The sequence below is a fragment of the Acartia tonsa genome, chromosome 10 (assembly GCF_053477335.1).
Source record: "Acartia tonsa isolate MP-2025a chromosome 10, ASM5347733v1, whole genome shotgun sequence".
Lineage (NCBI taxonomy): Eukaryota > Metazoa > Arthropoda > Copepoda > Calanoida > Acartiidae > Acartia > Acartia tonsa.
The window spans coordinates 1,731,176-1,751,928 of NC_137269.1; the positions used below are offsets into that span (position 1 = coordinate 1,731,176).

The window sequence follows — 20,753 nt, forward strand, 5'->3', positions numbered from 1 at the left end:
TGTAACTTTAAAATAAGAATTACAACATATTTTTTCAATTAGTACAAAGTAAAATTTTGAACATTTTATTGATCAGTATATTTTTTAAAATGTGAAGTAGAAACCTGAATATTTTATCATGAAAATTGTGTTATGATTTGATTGTCTGCTAGATTACAAGAAAAAAGATACTGACAGTACTTGTTGGTTCTTTAACAAAAGTTAGGTAGATTACTTTCAGAACCCCTCTTTTTGCAACGTTATTTCAATAGAACAGAGCCGTAGTCTTAGTGTACTCAATATCTAGACAGCCAACCATTGTTTTAGAATTGTTCAATTTTTTTAACTTCTGATAAAAACAGAATTAATGGTATTTTTGTAAATATTATACCTCCAAGAAATGGCTATACTTCCCAATCATATGTTGTGTGATATTTAAGAGGAATTATTTTGATATAATGTCATTAAAATATTCGTTGAAAAAAGTGCTATTCTAGCTTATACTTTACATTTTAATGTGTATGATAATTCAAATAAAAGATAATGAAGATTTATATTATATTTAATTGTTATAATTATAAAGAAAAACCTGGAAACAGTAAAAAACTGACTTTATTTTATTGACGTAGGGAAAATTTTGTCAAATAATTTCAAATGCATTTTAATACCTTTTAATGATTTATTTTTTGAAACATCTTTTTAAAAAATGTTATTGATTTTTTAAGTTATATGTTAAAATGTTTTTAAATTTTGTTAACATTTTGTTTTAAATGTAGAAAATTGGTAATTCTAAACATTCAAAAAATGATTTTATTAAATTTTCATCACTTAAATTGCATGTTTGATGAAATTTTCAACTGATAATTCAAGAAAAATTGTTTAAATTTTATTATATTTTACTTTGAAATGTTAATAAAATATAATTATTGTCAAAAATGTGGAAGTTATACTTTCCTCAAAAAAAGACCTAAAACATGCAAATTAACACGTGTAATGAGATTTTTTTTCTTTCAGGTTTAATTTTAAGTAATTATTGATATTTTTTGTAAAAAGGATTTTATATAAAAAGTTTTAAAACTCGAGTTATGTAGTGGTTCTAAAAAAGGTTGCGAATTTATGCAATTTTCTTGCAAAAAAAATTTCCTAGGATTTTAAAAATAGCAAAGGGTGTTATTAGACGTACTTACAGATACAATTGCTAAGTCATTTTGGCCAAACACTAAAATAAAGTTTTTACATCTGAGGGTCCAACCATGCTTATGCTAATGGATATCATGACAGGGGAAAATTGTCGTCATTTTAGCTTGCTTACAAGGAACTCGTTTATTGGTCAGTTCGTTCATACTGTAGAAGTGGAGGGGATGGGGTAATGTGGTAGAAGGGGTAAATCGTTATTTTAGCCCGCTGTATGTTTCACTTTATTAAAGAACATGAAAATCTTGTGTAAGATCCATAATAATATATATACATTCCTATGCTTTTATCTAGTGTTTTTTATCTAAAACATTTTGAACAAAACAATTATTTTGGGTGATTAACTATTTCTTCAGCTGTGATACTGTGGTATTCGGCAACCCTAGGCCATGGTTTCATGGCAACCCTGCTCCCGACTCGTAGGAGGTCCGAGGAACCTCCCTTGAGTAAGGGGGGGGTGGGTACACCTGACCCCCTCCCCCATGCATTAAAAGTATTTATAGTTTTGACAACCCCATTATGGTTAATCTGATTTGCTTGGTTCCCCACCCCTTTCCAGGGATGGGGGATAAATGTTGCTAATTCTGTTTATTGTATGTATATCTATATTTAACCTTTGATTTAGTATTAATTATTCCAATCTGTGTATTGATTATTTGTTGTATTATAAATCAGTAACCTTTAGACTCTGAATAAAGTAACACCCAATTAAATTCTGTTTGTTATTTGGTAATACATAGAGAAGCCCAGCTTCTCTATAATTATACTTGTCCACGTCTGTTCACACTGCCGTAATACCCGAACTTGGGAAGCGGCTGATAAACCGCGGCCGCTACCACAATACCAATATTTCATAATGAGTAAGATTAATTGATAAATAAATAAACGAGAAACCTAGAATATATATAAACAATAACATGTATGTATATGTAATTATACAAGACAAAACATATACATCAAGACCAAAAACGGTCATAAAATGTAAAGGTGAAATTAAATTTATTTACATAATGTATGATTTTTAAAAATCATTAAACAACAACAGGAAGGGAGTGGACAGTGGTCTATAAATAACACTGACCATCTTTCTTCTACACCCGATTTCTCATTCGTTGGATAAACCACTTTGGGTATAGTCCCTTCCGTGACAACGCCTCTTAAGGGTCGTTTCGTCGTATTGTCACAGTAGCTTTTGATTGGTTATTTTAGGTTAGGTTAGGTTATTGCCCCGCAAGGTTAGGCAATTGAACCCGCAGGGTTAGAGCCCCAGGTAAGAGGCTAGAAATAGGAGAAATCTACTGTGAAAATATGACGCAACGCACCTTCATAGGCGTTGTCACGAAATGGACTTTACCCCCAACTTTTATTAAATCATCATTGGTTAGCTCAAACTAGCAATATATATAAAACGTGTCAATCAATAATTTAAATCTACAGAAAGAGGATTTTGTTTATTTTCTTGGGATTCCTGGGTAAAATAGGTCAAAGACAATAGACAGAAAAAAATGCATAAAGTAGTTAAATAAAAGTTAGGAATAATAAACGAAAATTAAAATATCAGAGTATAAAACAATAATAATTGTAAAAATGTAAAAAAAAACAGAAATATTCCAAATTAAAACAAAGCTGTATAGAACACGATTATCATATGAAAAATTAGATAATCATATATAATTAATGTAAGCACGCTTACATATTCTATCAAGTTTTTATTACAATATAACATTATATTAATCATATAATGCATTCAAAAAAATATATCTTTTATTAGATTTAATTAGTTTGTTTTAAAAACATTAATCTTAAAAATATTTAATTTTATCCCTTGAAATGATTATAGAAGGGTGAAGTCCCCATTTAATCAAAAAAGTGTTATGTAGCATTCATATGAAAACATTTATGTAAGACGTAAAGACGAATAAAAATAGAAATATACCCAAAGCAACAAGGATGACAACAGAGAAAAAAAGCGAAGCAAAAAAAAAATCCTAGATGAATAAACGAACAGAGATAGTTATAGAGCAAATATACAGTTATTTTTATAAAGAGAGTTAGAAGTCTATCTAAAATAACAGCTAATAAAGGGGGGGGGGTTTAACTTTTAATGCAACCATCTCGTAATCAGTGAGCAAATGGCACTTAGAATTCGAATTTTGATCTGAAATTTTGCATGAGTAATCCTTGGTAGGTCTATTTTCCCTAAATCGAACAAAAAGTTGGAAAAGTAACGGCTAACGGCTGGCGGCTCAGCCGTTTTGCCATTTTTGGGCTATCTTCAGAGGTAAATAGTCACGAAACCTATCTCCACATAAAACTCTTTGCTGCTCCAAAAAGTTATCAAACTGTTCTAGCCGGTAGCTGTTGGTACTAGAAATTTAAAAAAAATGGTTATTGCTGTCATTTAACATGAATTAAACCAAAAATATGTTTTAAAAAGTTGATTCCTACGTAATTAATGATGAATTTGCCCTGAAAATAGGCAAAAAAACGGCTAAACTGCTAAGCCGCCAGCCGTTACTTTTCCAACTTTTTGTTCGATTTAGGGAAAATAGATCTATTAAGGATTACTCATGCAAAATTTCAGATCGAAATTCGAATTCTAAGTGCCATTTGCTCACAGATTACGAGATGGTTGCTTTAAAAAACCCCCCCTTTTTTCACTTCTCTGTAACATAATGAAATAACGGTGGGACAGACCAAGTGAAATATACAAAAACCCGCGACTGTGGCTCAACACGTAGCGCATCCGCTCGTCGTCGGGAAGGTTATAGGTTCGAATCTCGCTCCGACTCTGCGTTATAACTAAAGGCGTTAAAAGTGGTTCCCACTACTACTATGTCAGATATGCGACGTAAATAGTTAGAGTGGGGGGAATGTCTTGGCCCAAAACAGGCGCAATTCGTTACCATGCACAGTTAGGACTTCTCAGACAAAGGTAGTGCATCACAGAGAGTTGGTTGTCTGATGGATGTTACTTCACCTAACATCCTTGGGTGTTTGGACATAGAAGGGTGAGTATCAATCACCCTTAGTCTTCCTGGTTTGCTGGACCAGGACCTGGACAGTACATCAAGTCAAAAAGTCCTGGACTGCAATCCCGCCTGTACAAGGTAATCTAAGTAAGTAAAATATACAGTAACTTTGCTTATAATTACATTTATACATGAATGGCTGTACAGTACGGACACAGGGATGAAGAGTACACGTATTTATCATTTAAAAGTTTCCTCCACTCACGAAAAATGAAGAGTCAAAATGTCTTTAACAATGTGAAAAAAGGTTTAAAAAACAAAGATTTAATATTCAACATTATTCAAAGTCCAAACAAAAATTTACATGATAATTATTGTAGAGTGTAAGTTTTCTAAATTGTACCTGACTGTTACAGGAATATTTATATTAAACTGAAAATGGCAAGGACAATTCAAAAATGCATAAATCAACAATATAAAATATGGTTTTCTTAATTATAAAAAAATATCCTATTTAACAAAGAAATAATGTGAATTTTTTTTAAATTTTTATAAGTCATCAATTTTAAAAAAAAAAAATGAAGAATACATTGTTTGTCCCTGCTACAGATAAATACATTACTTACAAGTCTTGGTTCCTATAATTTGATTAATATTCCGGGAATTATATAAGTTCAATTCTATTTCTGTCAAACCAAATAAATTTATCTATTTATGAGATGTTATTCAATTATTTTTTTTTACATGTACTGTATGAGAACTAATAAGAGGGGGGGCGTTGCTACAAAAGACCAACACCTACAAAAGACCAACACCTACAAAAGATTAACACTACAAAAGACCAACACTACAAAAGACAAACACTACAAAAGACCAACACCTACAAAAGACCAACACCTACAAAAGACCAACACTACAAAGACCAACACCTACAAAAGACCTACAAATATATATTGTTATATAAACATCAAATTTATTAATAACTGGCATGCAAGGGAACAATAAAAAAAAACTAATCTAGTTTTACTTCCAGAAAATTAGCCTTTTTATAGTTTTATTTGATGATATGCTAATTTCAACTATTGAGAATGGTACGCAAAAAAATATTAATTATTTTAAATTAAATGCAAAATTAATCTATTTTGATTTAGATTCTTTAGAAAATTTTAATCAATTAATCCGTACTACGTTCCAGGAAAACTAATTCAACTATTTTTTATACTTGAAAAAAATTTCTTCATTAAAACTTATTGAAAGGAAGAATTTATGTAATATAAGGGGGTGGTTTTAATGCAACCATCTCGTAATCAGTGAGCAAATGGCACTTTTCGAATTTTGACCTGAAATTTTGCATGAGTAATCCTTGGTAGGTCTATTTTCCCTAAATTGAACAAAAAGTTGGAAAAGTAACGGCTGGCGGCTCAGCCGTTTAGCCGCTTTTTGCCTATTTTCAGGGTAAATCCATCATCAATTACGTAGGAATCAACTTTTTAAAACATTTTTTTCGTTTAATTCATGCTAAATAATAGCAATAACCATTTTTAAAACTTCTAGTACCAACAGCTACCGTCTAGAACCGTTTGATAGCGTTTTGGAGTGGCAAAGAGTATTATGTGGAGATAGGTTTCGTGACTAATTTTCACTATATAGATACAAAAAATGCCAAAACGGCTGAGCCGCCAGCCGTTTTAGCCGTTACTTTTTCAACTTTATGTTCGATTTAGGGAAAATATTAACCCTTTATTACAAACCAACCAGAAAATAAGGATTCGAACCAAAAGTCAATTTTCTTCGGTTGTATGAATTTTATTATTCTTGTTCATTAAATACGTAGTTTTTTTTTATATTTTAATGAATATCTTTCTGTAAAAACTAGGTGGGGGCGGAATCAATATTCTTTTTTGAATTTATAAGATTTCCTTAAGAATATAAGAAAAACAAATTCCTAAATTGAAAATAATTCGTCTAAAATTTCATTAAGCAAAAGAAATGTCTGTAAAAGGAAATATCAGGAAATTTTTATGCTTTTTTAGGATGAAAAAATATTTATTTTTGCTTATTACTTTTTCAATGGAATAACACTAACAACCTTAAATTAAAAACCTAATCAAGTACCCATGGAAACTATATGTAAAAATAATCTTTAAAAGAAATTCGGAAAATTATTTTTGTATAAAATCTTCCATACTTTATTGAAAATCTTCAAACAAAAAACCATAAAATATCCAACGTTAAAAACACTTCTATGAATATAACTTTTTTCTTAAAAAGAGGAATTTCTACCACGCCTTGTTTTAATACAATCAAAACTTTTTATTATGTCAACAAAAAAAATTATTCAGATGTAACCAAGATCTAAATTAATTTTTAAAAATATTTGGTCATTTCAGCTGATATTTCGTGATTTTGGAGGACAACCCTCTGTAGTAAAGACGAAATTTTTATCTGCCCCAAAAATATTATTCCAGAATTATTTAGTTTGTTGGTTAAACCTTATTTCCGTATTTTATGTTTAATTAGTGATTTTGGTAACATGAAAATCTTGTTTGTTTAAGGCACGGTGTGCTCTAAAATCATTACTCGCATTCACTGAAAACCGATTAATATTCGGTGGATTAAAACCGGTTATCATCCATACGTATTATATCCAGTTTTATATGAATATAAGAACGTACAATTAATTATAAGCATTTTTTACCCAAGCCTTCGTCATCTCGGGGCTAAAAAAACTAATTTTAATCTTATAATTGTACATTTTATATCCGCGGAAACTGTTTATAATACGAGGCGGGAAATAACTGTTACCAACCTGTAGTTCTGAAGAAATATTTTTTCCATCCTTGATTTGTTGGTACAGATTGGCCGCGGTTTTCGTGGCGTCCTCGAGCTTAGCATCAACAGCCGACCTCAAAATCAGGAACCGCAACAACCTATGCAGTTGTCATTATTCAATAAAAAATCAAATCAAATCTTTTGATACATGGGTTTATCTTGTATTGTTATATAAAGTGGTAAGGTTTTTTTGTCTGTAGCTTAAGATTTTGACAACTCTTTTATTCGGAGCTCCTAGATGCTAGAGGCACAGCCGGTAGTATTTTATATAGGGATTATTTTTTCTTATTTTTTTGTAAGGAGCCAACAAAATTGTGTTTCAATTATTTGCGTTTCTCTGGACAATTAAAATTGTATTACACTAATTACTTTGCAAGGTGCTATTTTGTTTAAAATTTCTTAATTTATTATACAACAATATAATTATAAATGCAATTCTTATAATCAATTAGTATCTTGAGAATGAAAAACTTTATAAATATAACTAATTAGGATTTATCAGAAAAAATAAGTTTGTGCAGTTTTTTTTATCAAAACAAGTACAGTCCAGTTCATTGGAAGCGCAAAAAAATGTTTGAAAATAAGAATTGTGTCAACATTTAAGTCATCAAATTATAGTATGCATAGTCACACGTAACTTGCTAAGACTGACGAGCAAACATAATCAAGTTATAGAATAGCTTCGCTTATGAAAATATAAATATAACAATATTACAACTTTGCAAAAGAAGTAAACAACTTAAAGAAAAATTATGTTGCCTTCAATATTTATAATTTTATTGACGAAGCAACTATATTGACTGAAATGAAAGTCAGTATATGATTAAAATAGTCTGTTGGTATGCCAGTCAAACAATAAAGTTAGAGTATAGAGGGGTCGATGGTATATGGCTACATAGAACTATGGCAAAGACCTACTAACATATTCATATTGGTCAAGAAATTTGACAGCTTAGACCCTAAAATGGCCGAGTTTTATACAGGATTTTTCATTTTTAGAAACAATGCCCTAACTATAAAATTTAACATATATTTGTGTTTTTCCTTAATAAATAATGGGCAATTTCCCAGTTGAGGAGTGAGATTCTACCCCATCTGAAAAAATAAACCCCCCCCCCCCCCCGCCATCATGAAATTTATACCCCATCGTGTGATTTTGTCCCCATCATGTAATTTGATCCTTATCTTCATATTTTGTTCCTCTCCAAGAGAAACAAAATAATGTCAGAGAAGGGATAAATTATTGAACAGGGGACAAAAATGAAGGATGGGGTCTAAATTTGAAGATGAGGCCAGAATTGGAAGGTGGGGTCTGATTTGATAGATGGGGGCATGATTGGCAGAAGGGGAAATAAAATCTGGGTGGGGGGGGGGGGAGAGTCTAGAGGGGTTTGCGAGGTGAGCCTCGCGCGAAAGAATTTATATTAGGGTAGCATAAGCTACCATGCTCCACTGTAGTGAAGCTATGCCTTTCACTCTTCTATATTTTCCTATATTTTGAATAAAATTTGAAAATGCCTCTATTTATTTTTTTTATTTCTCTTTTAAGACTTTTTTATACTAAATCACCAACATATTCTAATACTTTACTTTACCTAATATTTAAAGATAAAAATTTGGCTCCATTGAAGAAAAAAAAACAATAGTTTGTTTGAAATAGGAACATCTAGTGGCAGATTATTGAACTACATAATATACATTTTTCTGGATGTCATCAAACATAATTAGTGGTTGAGAAACACAGATGGGGTAGCAAACAATGCTATGATATTAACATTGAAGCAAGGGGTTAAAACTCACACATGGAGGTCAAAAAATTAATATGGGGTCATTTTTTCATGATGGGGTAGCTTCAAGTGCTTATATCTGGAGAACCGTAAGAGATAGAGGCCTAGTTGTTTGACTGTGGTAACTCAGATTTACACAAGGAAGCCATTTATGCACAAGGGGTGTCAAAATTTGATATGGGGTATTTTTTTCATGATGGGGTGTCAAAATTTCATATGGGGTATTTTTTTTCATGATGGGGTAGGTTCAAGTGCTTATATCTTGTGAACCGTACGAGATAGAGGCCTAGTTGTTTGACTGTGGTAACTCAGATTTACATATGGAAGCCATTTATGCACATGGGGGACCAAAATTTGATATGGGGTATTTTTTTCATGATGGGGGTAGTTTCAAGTGCCTATATCTGGAGAACCGTAAGAGATAGAGGCCTAGTTGCTTGACTGTGGTAACTCAGATTTACATAAGGAAGCCATTTATGCACATGGGGGACCAAAATTTAATATGGGGTACTTTTTTTCATGATGGGGGTAGTTTCAAGTGCCTATATCTGGAGAACCGTAAGAGATAGAGGCCTAGTTGCTGGACTGTGGTAACTCAGATTTACATAAGGAAGCCATTTATGCACATGGGGGACCAAAATTTGATATGGGGTATTTTTTTCATGATGGGGGTAGTTTCAAGTGCCTATATCTGGAGAACCGTAAGAGATAGAGGCCTAGTTGCAGGGCTACTCAATCTTAAACTAACCTAACTTAAACTAACCTAACCCAACCAAACCTAACCTAACCAATTTTAAACTAACCTAAACCAACTAAACCTAACCTAACCCATTTTAACCTAACCTAACCCATCTTAACCTAACCTAACCCATCTTAACCTAACCTAACCCATCTTAACCTAACCTAACCCATCATAACCTAACCTAACCCATTTTAACCTAACCTAACCTAACTTAACCTAACCTGACCCATTTCAACCTAACCCAACCCCTGCAAGGGGGCCTTTCCCTTTCCTTTAATATTACTTTACCTAACATGACCTGATCTGACCTAACCTAACCTGATTTCACCCCCCAACTGCATCATAAAAAATTTAATTTATTATATTATATTTAATTTTTACCCACCATCAGAGAAAAATGACCCCATATTAATTTATGTATCCCCATGTGCATAAATGGCTTCCTTAATTTAATCTGAGTTACCACAGCCAAGCAACTAGGCCTCTATCTCTTACAGTTCTCCAGATATAAGCACTTGAAACTACCCCCATCATGAAAAAAATACCCCATATCAAATTTTGGTCCCCCATGTGCATAAATGGCTTCCTTATGTAAATCTGAGTTACCACAGTCAAGCAACTAGGCCTCTATCTCTTATGGTTCTCAAGATATAAGCACTTGAAACTACCCCCATCATGAAAAAAATACCCCATATCAAATTTTGGTCCCCCATGTGCATAAATGGCTTACTTATGTAAATCTGAGTTACCACAGTCAAGCAACTAGGCCTCTATCTCTTACGGTTCTCCAGATATAAGCACTTGAAACTACCCCCATCATGAAAAAAATACCCCATATCGAATTTTGGTCCCCCATGTGCATAAATGGCTTCCTTATGTAAATCTGAGTTACCACAGTCAAGCAACTAGGCCTCTATCTCTTACGGTTCTCAAGATATAAGCACTTGAAACTACCCCCATCATGAAAAAAATACCCCATATCAAATTTTGGTCCCCCATGTGCATAAATGGCTTCCTTATGTAAATCTGAGTTACCACAGTCAAGCAACTAGGCCTCTATCTCTTACGGTTCTCAAGATATAAGCACTTGAAACTACCCCCATCATGAAAAAAATACCCCATATCAAATTTTGGTCCCCCATGTGCATAAATGGCTTCCATATGTAAATCTGAGTTACCACAGTCAAGCAACTAGGCCTCTATCTCTTACGGTTCTCCAGATATAAGCACTTGAAACTACCCCCATCATGAAAAAAATACCCCATATCAAATTTTGGTCCCCCATGTGCATAAATGGCTTCCTTGTGTAAATCTGAGTTACCACAGTCAAGCAACTAGGCCTCTATCTCTTACCGTTCTCCAGATATAAGCACTTGAAACTACCCCCATCATGAAAAAAATACCCCATATCAAATTTTGGTCCCCCATGTGCATAAATAGCTTCCTTGTGTAAATCTGTGTTACCACAGTCAAGCAACTAGGCCTCTATCTCTTATGGTTCTCAAGATATAAGCACTTAAAACTACCCCCATCATGAAAAAAATACCCCATATCAAATTTTGGTCCCCCATGTGCATAAATGGCTTCCTTATGTAAATCTGAGTTACCACAGTCAAGCAACTAGGCCTCTATCTCTTATGGTTCTCCAGATATAAGCACTTGAAACTACCCCATCATGAAAAAAAATACCCCATATGAATTTTGACACCCCATCATGAAAAAAATACCCCATATCAAATTTTGACACCCCATGTGCATAAATGGCTTCCTTGTGTAAATCTGAGTTACCACAGTCAAGCAACTAGGCCTCTATCTCTTACGGTTCTCCAGATATAAGCACTTGAAGCTACCCCATCATGAAAAAATGACCCCATATTAATTTTTGGACCTCCATGTGTGATTTTTGTTCCCCATATTTTATATACTTACCCCATATGTAATATTTTACCCCTATAACTCATAGTTTATTACCACCAAGCTTTGTTTTATACATTGAAAATTACAGGGACCAAAATTTAAGATGGGGTACAAATCACATGATGCTGGGGGGGGGGGGGTTTATTTTGACAGATGGCGGGGGGGGGGGGGGGGTTTATTTTTTCACATGGGGTAGAATCTCACTCCTCAACTGGGATGGTGCCTAAATAATGGATATATCTTAAAATTAATGAAGGAAACAAATCAATTTTAGCATTGTCAAAAAATTATAAAAACTGTAAAAATTTGGACTTTTAGTAAAATATTTTCACTGCTAGCTGCTAACAATACAATCATTTCAGAAAGTAGATATCAATACTATAATAAAAATAGTATTATTAAGGTTCAAATTAGAATCAATATAGGTTTAATTTGTTTTTAAAATATTTTCCTTTTTAGGGGGCTTTTAAATGTTTATCCCAGTAATAGATAGATAACTTTCTTCCTTTCCCCTTTCCGAAATATTAGAACTGTCCAGAGCTCCTACGTAAAGCTTCTGCGCATGTCTATTTATATGATATATTTAGTAGAGAAGCTACTCTATAATTCACTTTGTCTATCAGTAAGTCCGGATTTTTTTCCAATGAATTTGCTAATAAAAATTATTCTGTATTTGACTTTGATAAAAGGATTTTACATCCTTTTAAATATATGTAAATTATCACAGCTCTTTTATGACTCTATACATGCCTTTCTCTGCTTTTTACATCAGCAACCAAATGAATGTAATTATTTTTAATTCCTGAAAATCATAATAATCTGTACATTGCTATATTTTCAATATTTCATTCATTAAATCAATTGATTTTAGAAAGACATATTTTTTAAATGCTGCTACACTTGAAATTATCATCCTTGTTATAATGTTCTATAGTATTTTGAGATGAACTGAAAATAGTTGCCGAATGTGTACGCAGTTTCCTGGGTGTTTCCTCATCCTAGCTCAATATTTACTACTAGCTACAAATCTTCAAAATTCCCTTAAAAAATCAATATTTGATTGTATAAACGATTTATACATTATAAATTTGAATTTTTTAAATTTTGATTTTTTTTTTAAGTTTGAAGCTTTTTTAGCTAGTAGTAAATATTGAGCTAGGATGAGGAAACACTCAGGAAACTGCGTACACATTCGGCAACTATTTTCAGTTGACCTATTTTGAATACAAGGATTATTATTTTTTGTCAACACTTTTTTAGCTAGCTTTGTAATAATTACGTTTAAATTCTGTTAAATTTACTAATAATCATCTAATAATTTATCGCTTATTTTCAAGGTCTTACTATTCTAGTTATATATACATTATTATGTTTAATAAGAAAATTCCGACATTCATCTCAGTTTATTTTTTTTAAAAATTAGCTATCTTTGAAATATATATTCAAATAAAATAACACAGTACAAATTATAATAAAACAGGGTTTGCATACAAAACACAAACAAATTAATGGAAACACTTTTGAAAAGATAGCATTGATTTTCAAGGATAAATATGCTCAAAATTTTTACAAAAACTAGGCAAAACATTTTTTTTGTCGTTGATAACAATATCTTATTCTTATACTCTTATTTACAAATAGTTTTACACTAAAATCTTTTGATTTAATTGTTTTAACTCTTGTACAATTGGCCAAATGACTTTAATTTATAATAAAGGTCCCCCAAATCCTTATACCAACAAGTTGGTGATTTTGATTATTTCTTTAAACCTTATTCCAATGACAGCATATGAGCTTTCTAGCAGCTAAGTGAGAAAGCAAAATTTCTATCGATAAACAACATTCTGCAGAGCTTTAGGTCTTTGCTTAATGAATGTTTGTAGCTATCTGTTTATATATCTATACTCTAAATTTATTAGTCAAACTACAAAAGTCACAATCAAATATTTCAAGTGATTAATTGTTTCCTGTGATCCCGGGTTCTTTCTCTCTTTTTTTTTCTCACTATCTATATGACCACTGCAAAACTGCACTATAACTAAGAGTGTCCGTTTGAGCTTTACTACTTATACATGTTGTCATCCTTGTTTAAGTCGGATACGCATATCCCTGATTTTAGGGAAGCCTACTCAGTGCCACACCCTTACCTCCTAACATCTACTTGTTAGTGATACAATTTAATTTACTAGCGGCTTCGCCCCTAGCCTCTAGGGGTGTTGTCCCATGAGGTAGTTTGTAAAAAATAAAAAAAAAATCGGGTGATGCGAACCATACTCTCCCCCCCAATTTTTTTTAAGGGGGGGGGGGAATTTCATTTTTGGGGGGTTGGGGGTGTCCCACCCCAAGAAAATAGCTTAAAACCACCACAGGACCAATAGGTATATACCCTGAAGAGTAGAATCCGATCGGTTCAGTGGTTACCGAGATCTTAAGGGACAGACGGACATCGTTCTACTTTGTATTATAGATATATCTTATGAATAATTGTAAAGTACACAAGGTACTAAGCAGCATCCTGGTGTATTATTGTATGTACTGCTTCGTGTGTGTGTGTGTGTGTGTAGCCATAGTTTCTTAGTGTTTGGACCTAAGTAGTCATGGAGTAGGACGAGACACTTTTGTATGCTAGCACCAGGGCCAGCTCAAGGTCCACGCTCAAGTACAAGTACTTGACCCGCTGTCCCAAGGGACCTACTCTTTATTACCTCACCATCGCCGAGTATGGCAGGTGTCCCAAATTAAGTCACCGTAATGAATGACGCTCTCCATAGAGGAGCTTGGGTAAGGGTTGTACTGATATTATGTACTTGACCATTGAGTATCCAAACTACCCAATTATCACCCTTCTTACACAACCAAGGGGAAGCGTGTGAATGAATTGCGACTGAGAAATTCGAGTTGCCACATGGGGACTTGAACTCGAACTCTCACCACCGTAACTCAGTGCGTTACCACTGAGCTACGACGCCCCTGTACTGCTTCGTAAGCGTATTCTGTCACTGAATAAATGTTTTTTTTATGTTTTAAAACTTACCGTTCATTGTGTGATCCTTTGTCCTCCCAACCAAGACTTGTGTAAACATCCTCTAGTAATTTCCTAGCATACTGCAGGATCAAGCTTCTCTGACTTCCCTCACTAAATACAAAAGTGACAATCAAAGCTGGATCTTTAAATCACAGCGATGCTACTGCCGAGTGAGCTGATTTTAAAAGCGGCTCACCAAATAGCGATATTTAAATCAAAATGGCAGTGGTAATCCGGGAAACACTTTGGAAACAACCGCCATCTCACTTGCATTGCAAAATGATTACTGCAGGTGGGTGATTCGAAAGTGTTTACCGACTCACCACCGCCATTTTTATTTTAAGATCCATGTTTTATTGGCAGCACTGGCAGTGGCAGTGGGTAGCACTAAATGATTTAAAGATCCAGCTCAAGTAAAGTTGCTGGAAACGAACATTTGCATCTAAAAAAAACTGCTAGCGGCCAAATGGCTGATAGTCCATGTAATGTTTTCGTGAGAGAACCTCCCATGAGATCTATTCCCATCTAAAAATTTTATAAGTCATATAATTGATGACATATGATTAAATGAGGGATCTTAAGGGATAAGACAATAAACAATAGATTGTAACACCCAAGATTACGATAAACAAAATCACCCCTTTTACAGACACTGAAGGTTTTAATAAAAAAGGTTAAAGTTTTATTTGAATACTTTTGTCAACTTAGACGCAAAAAAATAAAACCTTCCATTTGCTTTTCAAGAATAATCTGAATTATCTAAAACTCTTATACTATTTATATACTATTCATAATTTATATAACAATTTTTAAGATATTATTTACTTTAAAAACTTTTAAAATTAGCAAATCATCCATATGAAAGAAAAATATTATAAATTTGAGAAAAACTATTTTTAAAATTCTTAAAATTATGTCTTATTAGATACTGGCGGCTACGCCCCTAGAATCCTCTAAGGGTGGGCTGAATAGTAAACCACTCCTACTTTTGGGGATCATTTGGGGGAAGGGGATATTTATATTGGAAGGGTAGGACCCTAACCTAAAAGAGTTAAAAAAAAACCTTTCCAGGACCCATACGAAGCTAAATTTTATAGGAGAACCGAATCGGTTCGTTAATTAGCTAGATCCTTTGATACAAACAGACAGACACATAGACATCCTGTTACTTAGTTTGTAATCCCAAAATATAAAACTTTATTAGCATATTTGCATTTCATTTTCTTTTCATCTGTTTGAAGTTTGATTCATAAAAGTCAGGGATAAGACAATGGTTGGAAAACTTTGCCACAGGTACCAGAAAAATAATGTGCGGTGACGAGATGCTTTTAATAACAATTGACATTTCCCTGACTGATTTATTTCGGTGTTATTTCGGTATCCAGGATTGGAGGGGACATTCGGCTGTTTATTTCACTAGTCCCAATAGTCTTGTAATAACGTTTACTTATTTGTTGGCTTAACAACCTTAGGGACTAATATTGAATTTAATTGTTTGGTTTAATTCGTTGTAAACGAGGGGTAAATTCGTGTATCATCATTGGAAATGTACATCAATTCATTTGCCAATTTCTAATCCCTTTAGATCCCTAGCGGCATCACAAAAATTTCACAAATTTTAAACTTGAATAAAAGTTAATTAAATACTTACCCAAACAAATCTTTCAAATCAGCCAAATGCCTAAAAAATAACATAAGAATAAAAACTACGATAAAACATGTATTTAAATAATCAAAATAAATCCTAAAAAGCATTAAAAAATATATTTATAGTAGTATTATGCTTAAAATACCTATGGTGACGATTGATAACAACGTAGAACATTGTCTTTATTGTAAACAACCAAACCTACCTGTGCATTGCAGTAAGTTATGCCTGATTAGGGCCAAGGCATTCCCCCTACTCTGGCTACAAATGCTGTGCATCTGACATATCCGCAGTGGGTAACCTTTTATGTCTTTAATTATGACACAGCTTGTGCAAAGTATTAGCAGACTTAAGTGTGTAAGCAAGTGAAGGTAACCTAGGGTGGTATATCACTATTCACCCCCTTAAAACTAAAAAAGACAAACATATAATTGTCTGGAATACACCTCCTTAAGGATCACAACCCACTCGATTCTGGTTTAAATCAAAAATCAAAAATCGTAAAGGGGGTGTTAAAACTACCGGGTGTGTTTAGAGCACCCACCTGGCAAAATCCTGTGTGCGCCACTGGGCTTGGGTCAGGGTAATTTGGCAAGGTACCCATTTGTTCAATAAATTTGGTAAGTACAACCTTAATGCTACTGTCCATGGTACTAGGTCCCTTTCACTCTTCAGATACTTGCTCAGCTCCAGCGGAATTTTGTAGTCCAATTCACCTAGACATTACGTATTAATTACAATTTTTGGTCTTAGTGAAATTACATTGTTCTGTTACGTAATACTAGCACTTGTGACAAAATATCTATGGTATAGATGTTGTATATACAGATAACTAACTGGGAACTCTTATAAGGACAATTTTCATCTTCTAACAAAATGTTTTCTGGTACTTGGCTGTGTTAATATTCCTGACACTATTGGTTGATTTTCGAAGACCCAATTGAGAGTTGGCACAAGGTCCTCGGAATGGGGACATACAGTAATTTAACCCCTTCCCCCTCTAAAGTTTTACTCTAATGCTGTAAAACTCGTAACTACTGGTTCTGTAATTTAAGGCGAGAGAGGGGAGCTGCATTAAAAAACTAAAAGCCCCTTAAGACTTTATTTTCAGAATGAAATAGCCTAAAACCCTCCTTAAAACCTTGTAAAGTTTTTAAAATTGGAGACCTAAAGAGGGTTAATCGTCAAGCGAGATCTACAAAGGGACAACCAAAAAACCTTACTACTTTATATAATAGGATAGATTCCTTAAAAGGAAAACGGTATGAAATGAAGGGTACATGTATAAAATATTTTTATCTTCGTTATTTATCCTTTTCAAATATAAATCTAATTTTACTGATATTTTACATATAGTATTCATTTAATCTAATCCTGCATTAAAACAGCAATTTTTTATTTATCTAAATAGCAAGCTTAGAATGATATTTCATTTTTAAACCTTGCATAAATGTGGTATTAAACTATGGATTAATTCAACTTTTTAACTAAATAAGACTAAAAGTTACAATCCTTCTTTTTTGGAAAGATATTTTAGGGATGAAAGAACCATCCTTTCGATATGAAATTGTAATATCAATTTAGATTATCAATAACACATTCAAGATTTAATCAAGTAGCACAGTTACTCTTCGGTATTTGTGTCTGTCTGTTCTTCTATAATATAATACGGTTAAAGATAATCATTGCAATTCACGGTAAAATGTTCCTGAGAACGATTATCTCCAAAAATATATTAACTTGTAATGCTACAAGCTGCCAAAGGCTGAACGTTTATGTTATTCCCTCACATCGTTATGACCTGCACGAGAAGTCCTACAAATAATCAAACCCAATATCCAATGATGGGGAAAGCTTGGCTGAAGAAAAAAAGTATAAAAAAAAACTTTTTCGCGTATTCATGTGCGGTGCGATATAACTGTGCTTTATAGTTTGAATTATGGCTACTTCCTATTTTTTTTGTAGGCCTTCCTATGTCGGTTAAAATGTTATAATAACATTATATATGTATACTGTAAAGGTTCAGCCGTTTGGCTACTAGCAGACTTTAAAGTTCATTTATTTTTGTATATAATCGATCCCAGGAATACTTTACCGTGAACTGCACTAGATCCCATTATCATAAACTTAAACTTTTAATCATTTTTGTATTATGAACAAGAACGTGTATAGTAGCGAAAAGGCTAAATTTACTGACAAACGTTAACAAAGTTAAAAACAAGAATCACAACACCCATAAGTAGCGAAGCACAAAATCTATTGTGAAATAGACAAACGGACAAAGTGAGTTATAGAGGAGATTATCTGTTACAATAGCAAAGAAAAGAGAGAGAATATGCAAAAACTTAAAATCACGAAAATTATAGAGTAGCTTTGCTACTAAAAAAGAAGCAATGGAAAGATGAACTTAAAAAGAAGAAAGATAAAAAAAATGGACAATAATGCTTTTTTAAAAATGATGTAGTTTTGTAGAAATTCTCTTATTTTATTTATATCCTTTTCATTACAGCCAAAAAAGTGTGTTAATTGAATTTCATAAAAAGATGTTATTTAACCTATTCATAAATATGGAGCAAGGACCATATATACACGTGCGGCTTGGGGCACTTGAAGAGGGAATGGTTCAATAAAAAAATCCATTTTTTATTTTAGATTTTTTTAAATATATTTTTTTTGTGGGTTGGAAGGTTGAAATTTTTTTTATATGATTTCTCTTGGGAGGTTGGAGGTACCCTACCCCAAAATAGTTAAAAACCTTCCCAGGATCTTAATCAGCTACCCTGTAAAGGAGAACCCGATGAGTTCAGCGGTTAGCGAGATCCTTCGGTACAGACAGACATATATACAAAGATCCTGTTACTTTATTATAAGAAATGACCTAAAACCTTTGAACATAAAATAGAAAGGTTGAATATTTACAACAAGTAGATTCTTGCATAATTCTTGTGTTTAGTGTATTTCCAAAGGCCCATGGCGGCTGTTTACACTTTAATTTTAAGACTTTCACATGGAAGTTTTACATGTCAAATTAAATGAGTTGTGCCTGTTTCCCCACCACTAACTCTTACTAAATTACTAAATATATATATCACGCACCAGATATAGCAGCAGTGGGTAAAAATTTTAAATTCTCTAGTACGACGAGGTAATGTTTAGACTCATGCTAAGTATCTATCAGGGAAGCAAGCAAATGCGCCACCATTTACGCCAATTCTGCAGTTAAACGACAAAACAAGTACATATACTTTAAATGTACATAAACTGTAAGAAGGAAAGCATTAAAGTAAAAACTAGAGGTGGCATGAGCTTAATATGTAACTCTGCCCACAGGGCTGAAACCCTGTCACGATTTTGTATTTAGTCTCTGAAATCAGCATCGAAAATATAAAGAAAACCGAGTCCCCACAACAGAACAAAAAGTAATTTGCTAGCAGACGAAAAGGGACTTTACCACATGGGGCAGGTATTTGTCTGAAATATGCTTATACATTTAAAAGCTTAAAAAAGCACCTTCTTAGGACCTATGTAAAGCTTACCTGCTTTACTCAAAGCAAAGGCATCGTCAATAATTTGAGCTCTGTCTGAAGGACTGAACTTGGTATGGTTGGTTATAAACTCTTGGATCAAACTGTTCCAGGTCTAAACAAGTATAAACGTCAAGGAGGGGTCATCTTTTTCGCGGATTTCAACAAAGTTGTTTGTTACCGTTTAGTAAAAAGCACTTATTAAGTCAAACTGTTCTAAATTATATATATATACTAGCGGCTTCGCCCCTAGCCTCAAGGGGCTTTGCCCCAAGAGGTAATTTAAAAAAGAAAGAAAAAATAATAAATACAATTTTTTCGGTTTTTTTTTGTTTTTTGGAGGGGTTGGGTTGTTCCACCCCCCCAAGAAAATAGCCTAAAACCACCACAGGACCAGTAGGTATATTCCCTGAAGAGTAGAATCCGATCGGTTCAGTGGTTACTGAGAAACTAAGGGACAGTCGGACGGACAGACAGACGGACGGACAGACAGGCAGACTGACATACAGACAGACATCGTTCTACTTTGTATTATAGATACATTTGGTATTAAAAAAAAAAATTGGGTATAGTCCCTTAAGGGGCATTTCGACGCATTTTCACAGAAGCTTTTCTCCTATTTTTAGCCCCTGCGGAGCAATCACCTTACCTAACATAACCTAAAATAATTTTCAAATGGTACTTTGAAAATACGACGAAACGCTCCACAAGGCCAAGAGGCGTAGTCACGAAAGGGACTATACCCAATTCCATCAAACAAACAACCTAATTTCCCCAAGCAAAGACAATTGCCGATAAATTGAAGTACCTCCCAATGGTGAAACACAAAATTACCCAGTAGATTCTGTAGATTACAAGTATTTGAAACGTTTGGACAACTCTAATGTCCCCCAAGTTGTTGAGCAAACGAATAAGGAAACGTTATCATCAAGGACGTCTGGGGGGGAAGGGGTGATTACCCCCGCCCCCCCCCCCCAAAAAAAAAAGCTTGGACGCCCCAGGTTATTATAAAACTTTGGGTACTAGTAATAAACAATCCAATGTCCCCTCCCTATGTGAATTTTATGTGTAGTTTTTTTTTAAATATTGTATTCGTTTAATCCCAATTACAGAGAGGGAGGGGACATTTGACT

The 20,753-nt window shown here is 33.5% G+C and overlaps 1 protein-coding gene across 1 annotated transcript in view; it reads right to left on the minus strand.

The window, feature by feature from the left end:
• The window catches only part of LOC145330871 (endoplasmic reticulum aminopeptidase 1-like), a 112,349-nt gene that overhangs the window by 33,598 nt on the left and 57,998 nt on the right, over positions 1-20,753 (minus strand). Inside the window, exons 24-28 of the mRNA XM_080175534.1 lie at positions 19,633-19,735; positions 16,728-16,812; positions 16,100-16,129; positions 14,458-14,559; positions 6,955-7,075 (exon numbers count right to left, since the gene is read on the minus strand). Of these exons, the coding sequence (XP_080031660.1) occupies positions 6,955-7,075; positions 14,458-14,559; positions 16,100-16,129; positions 16,728-16,812; positions 19,633-19,735 (441 nt within the window). The remainder of the gene's footprint in view (positions 1-6,954; positions 7,076-14,457; positions 14,560-16,099; positions 16,130-16,727; positions 16,813-19,632; positions 19,736-20,753) is intronic.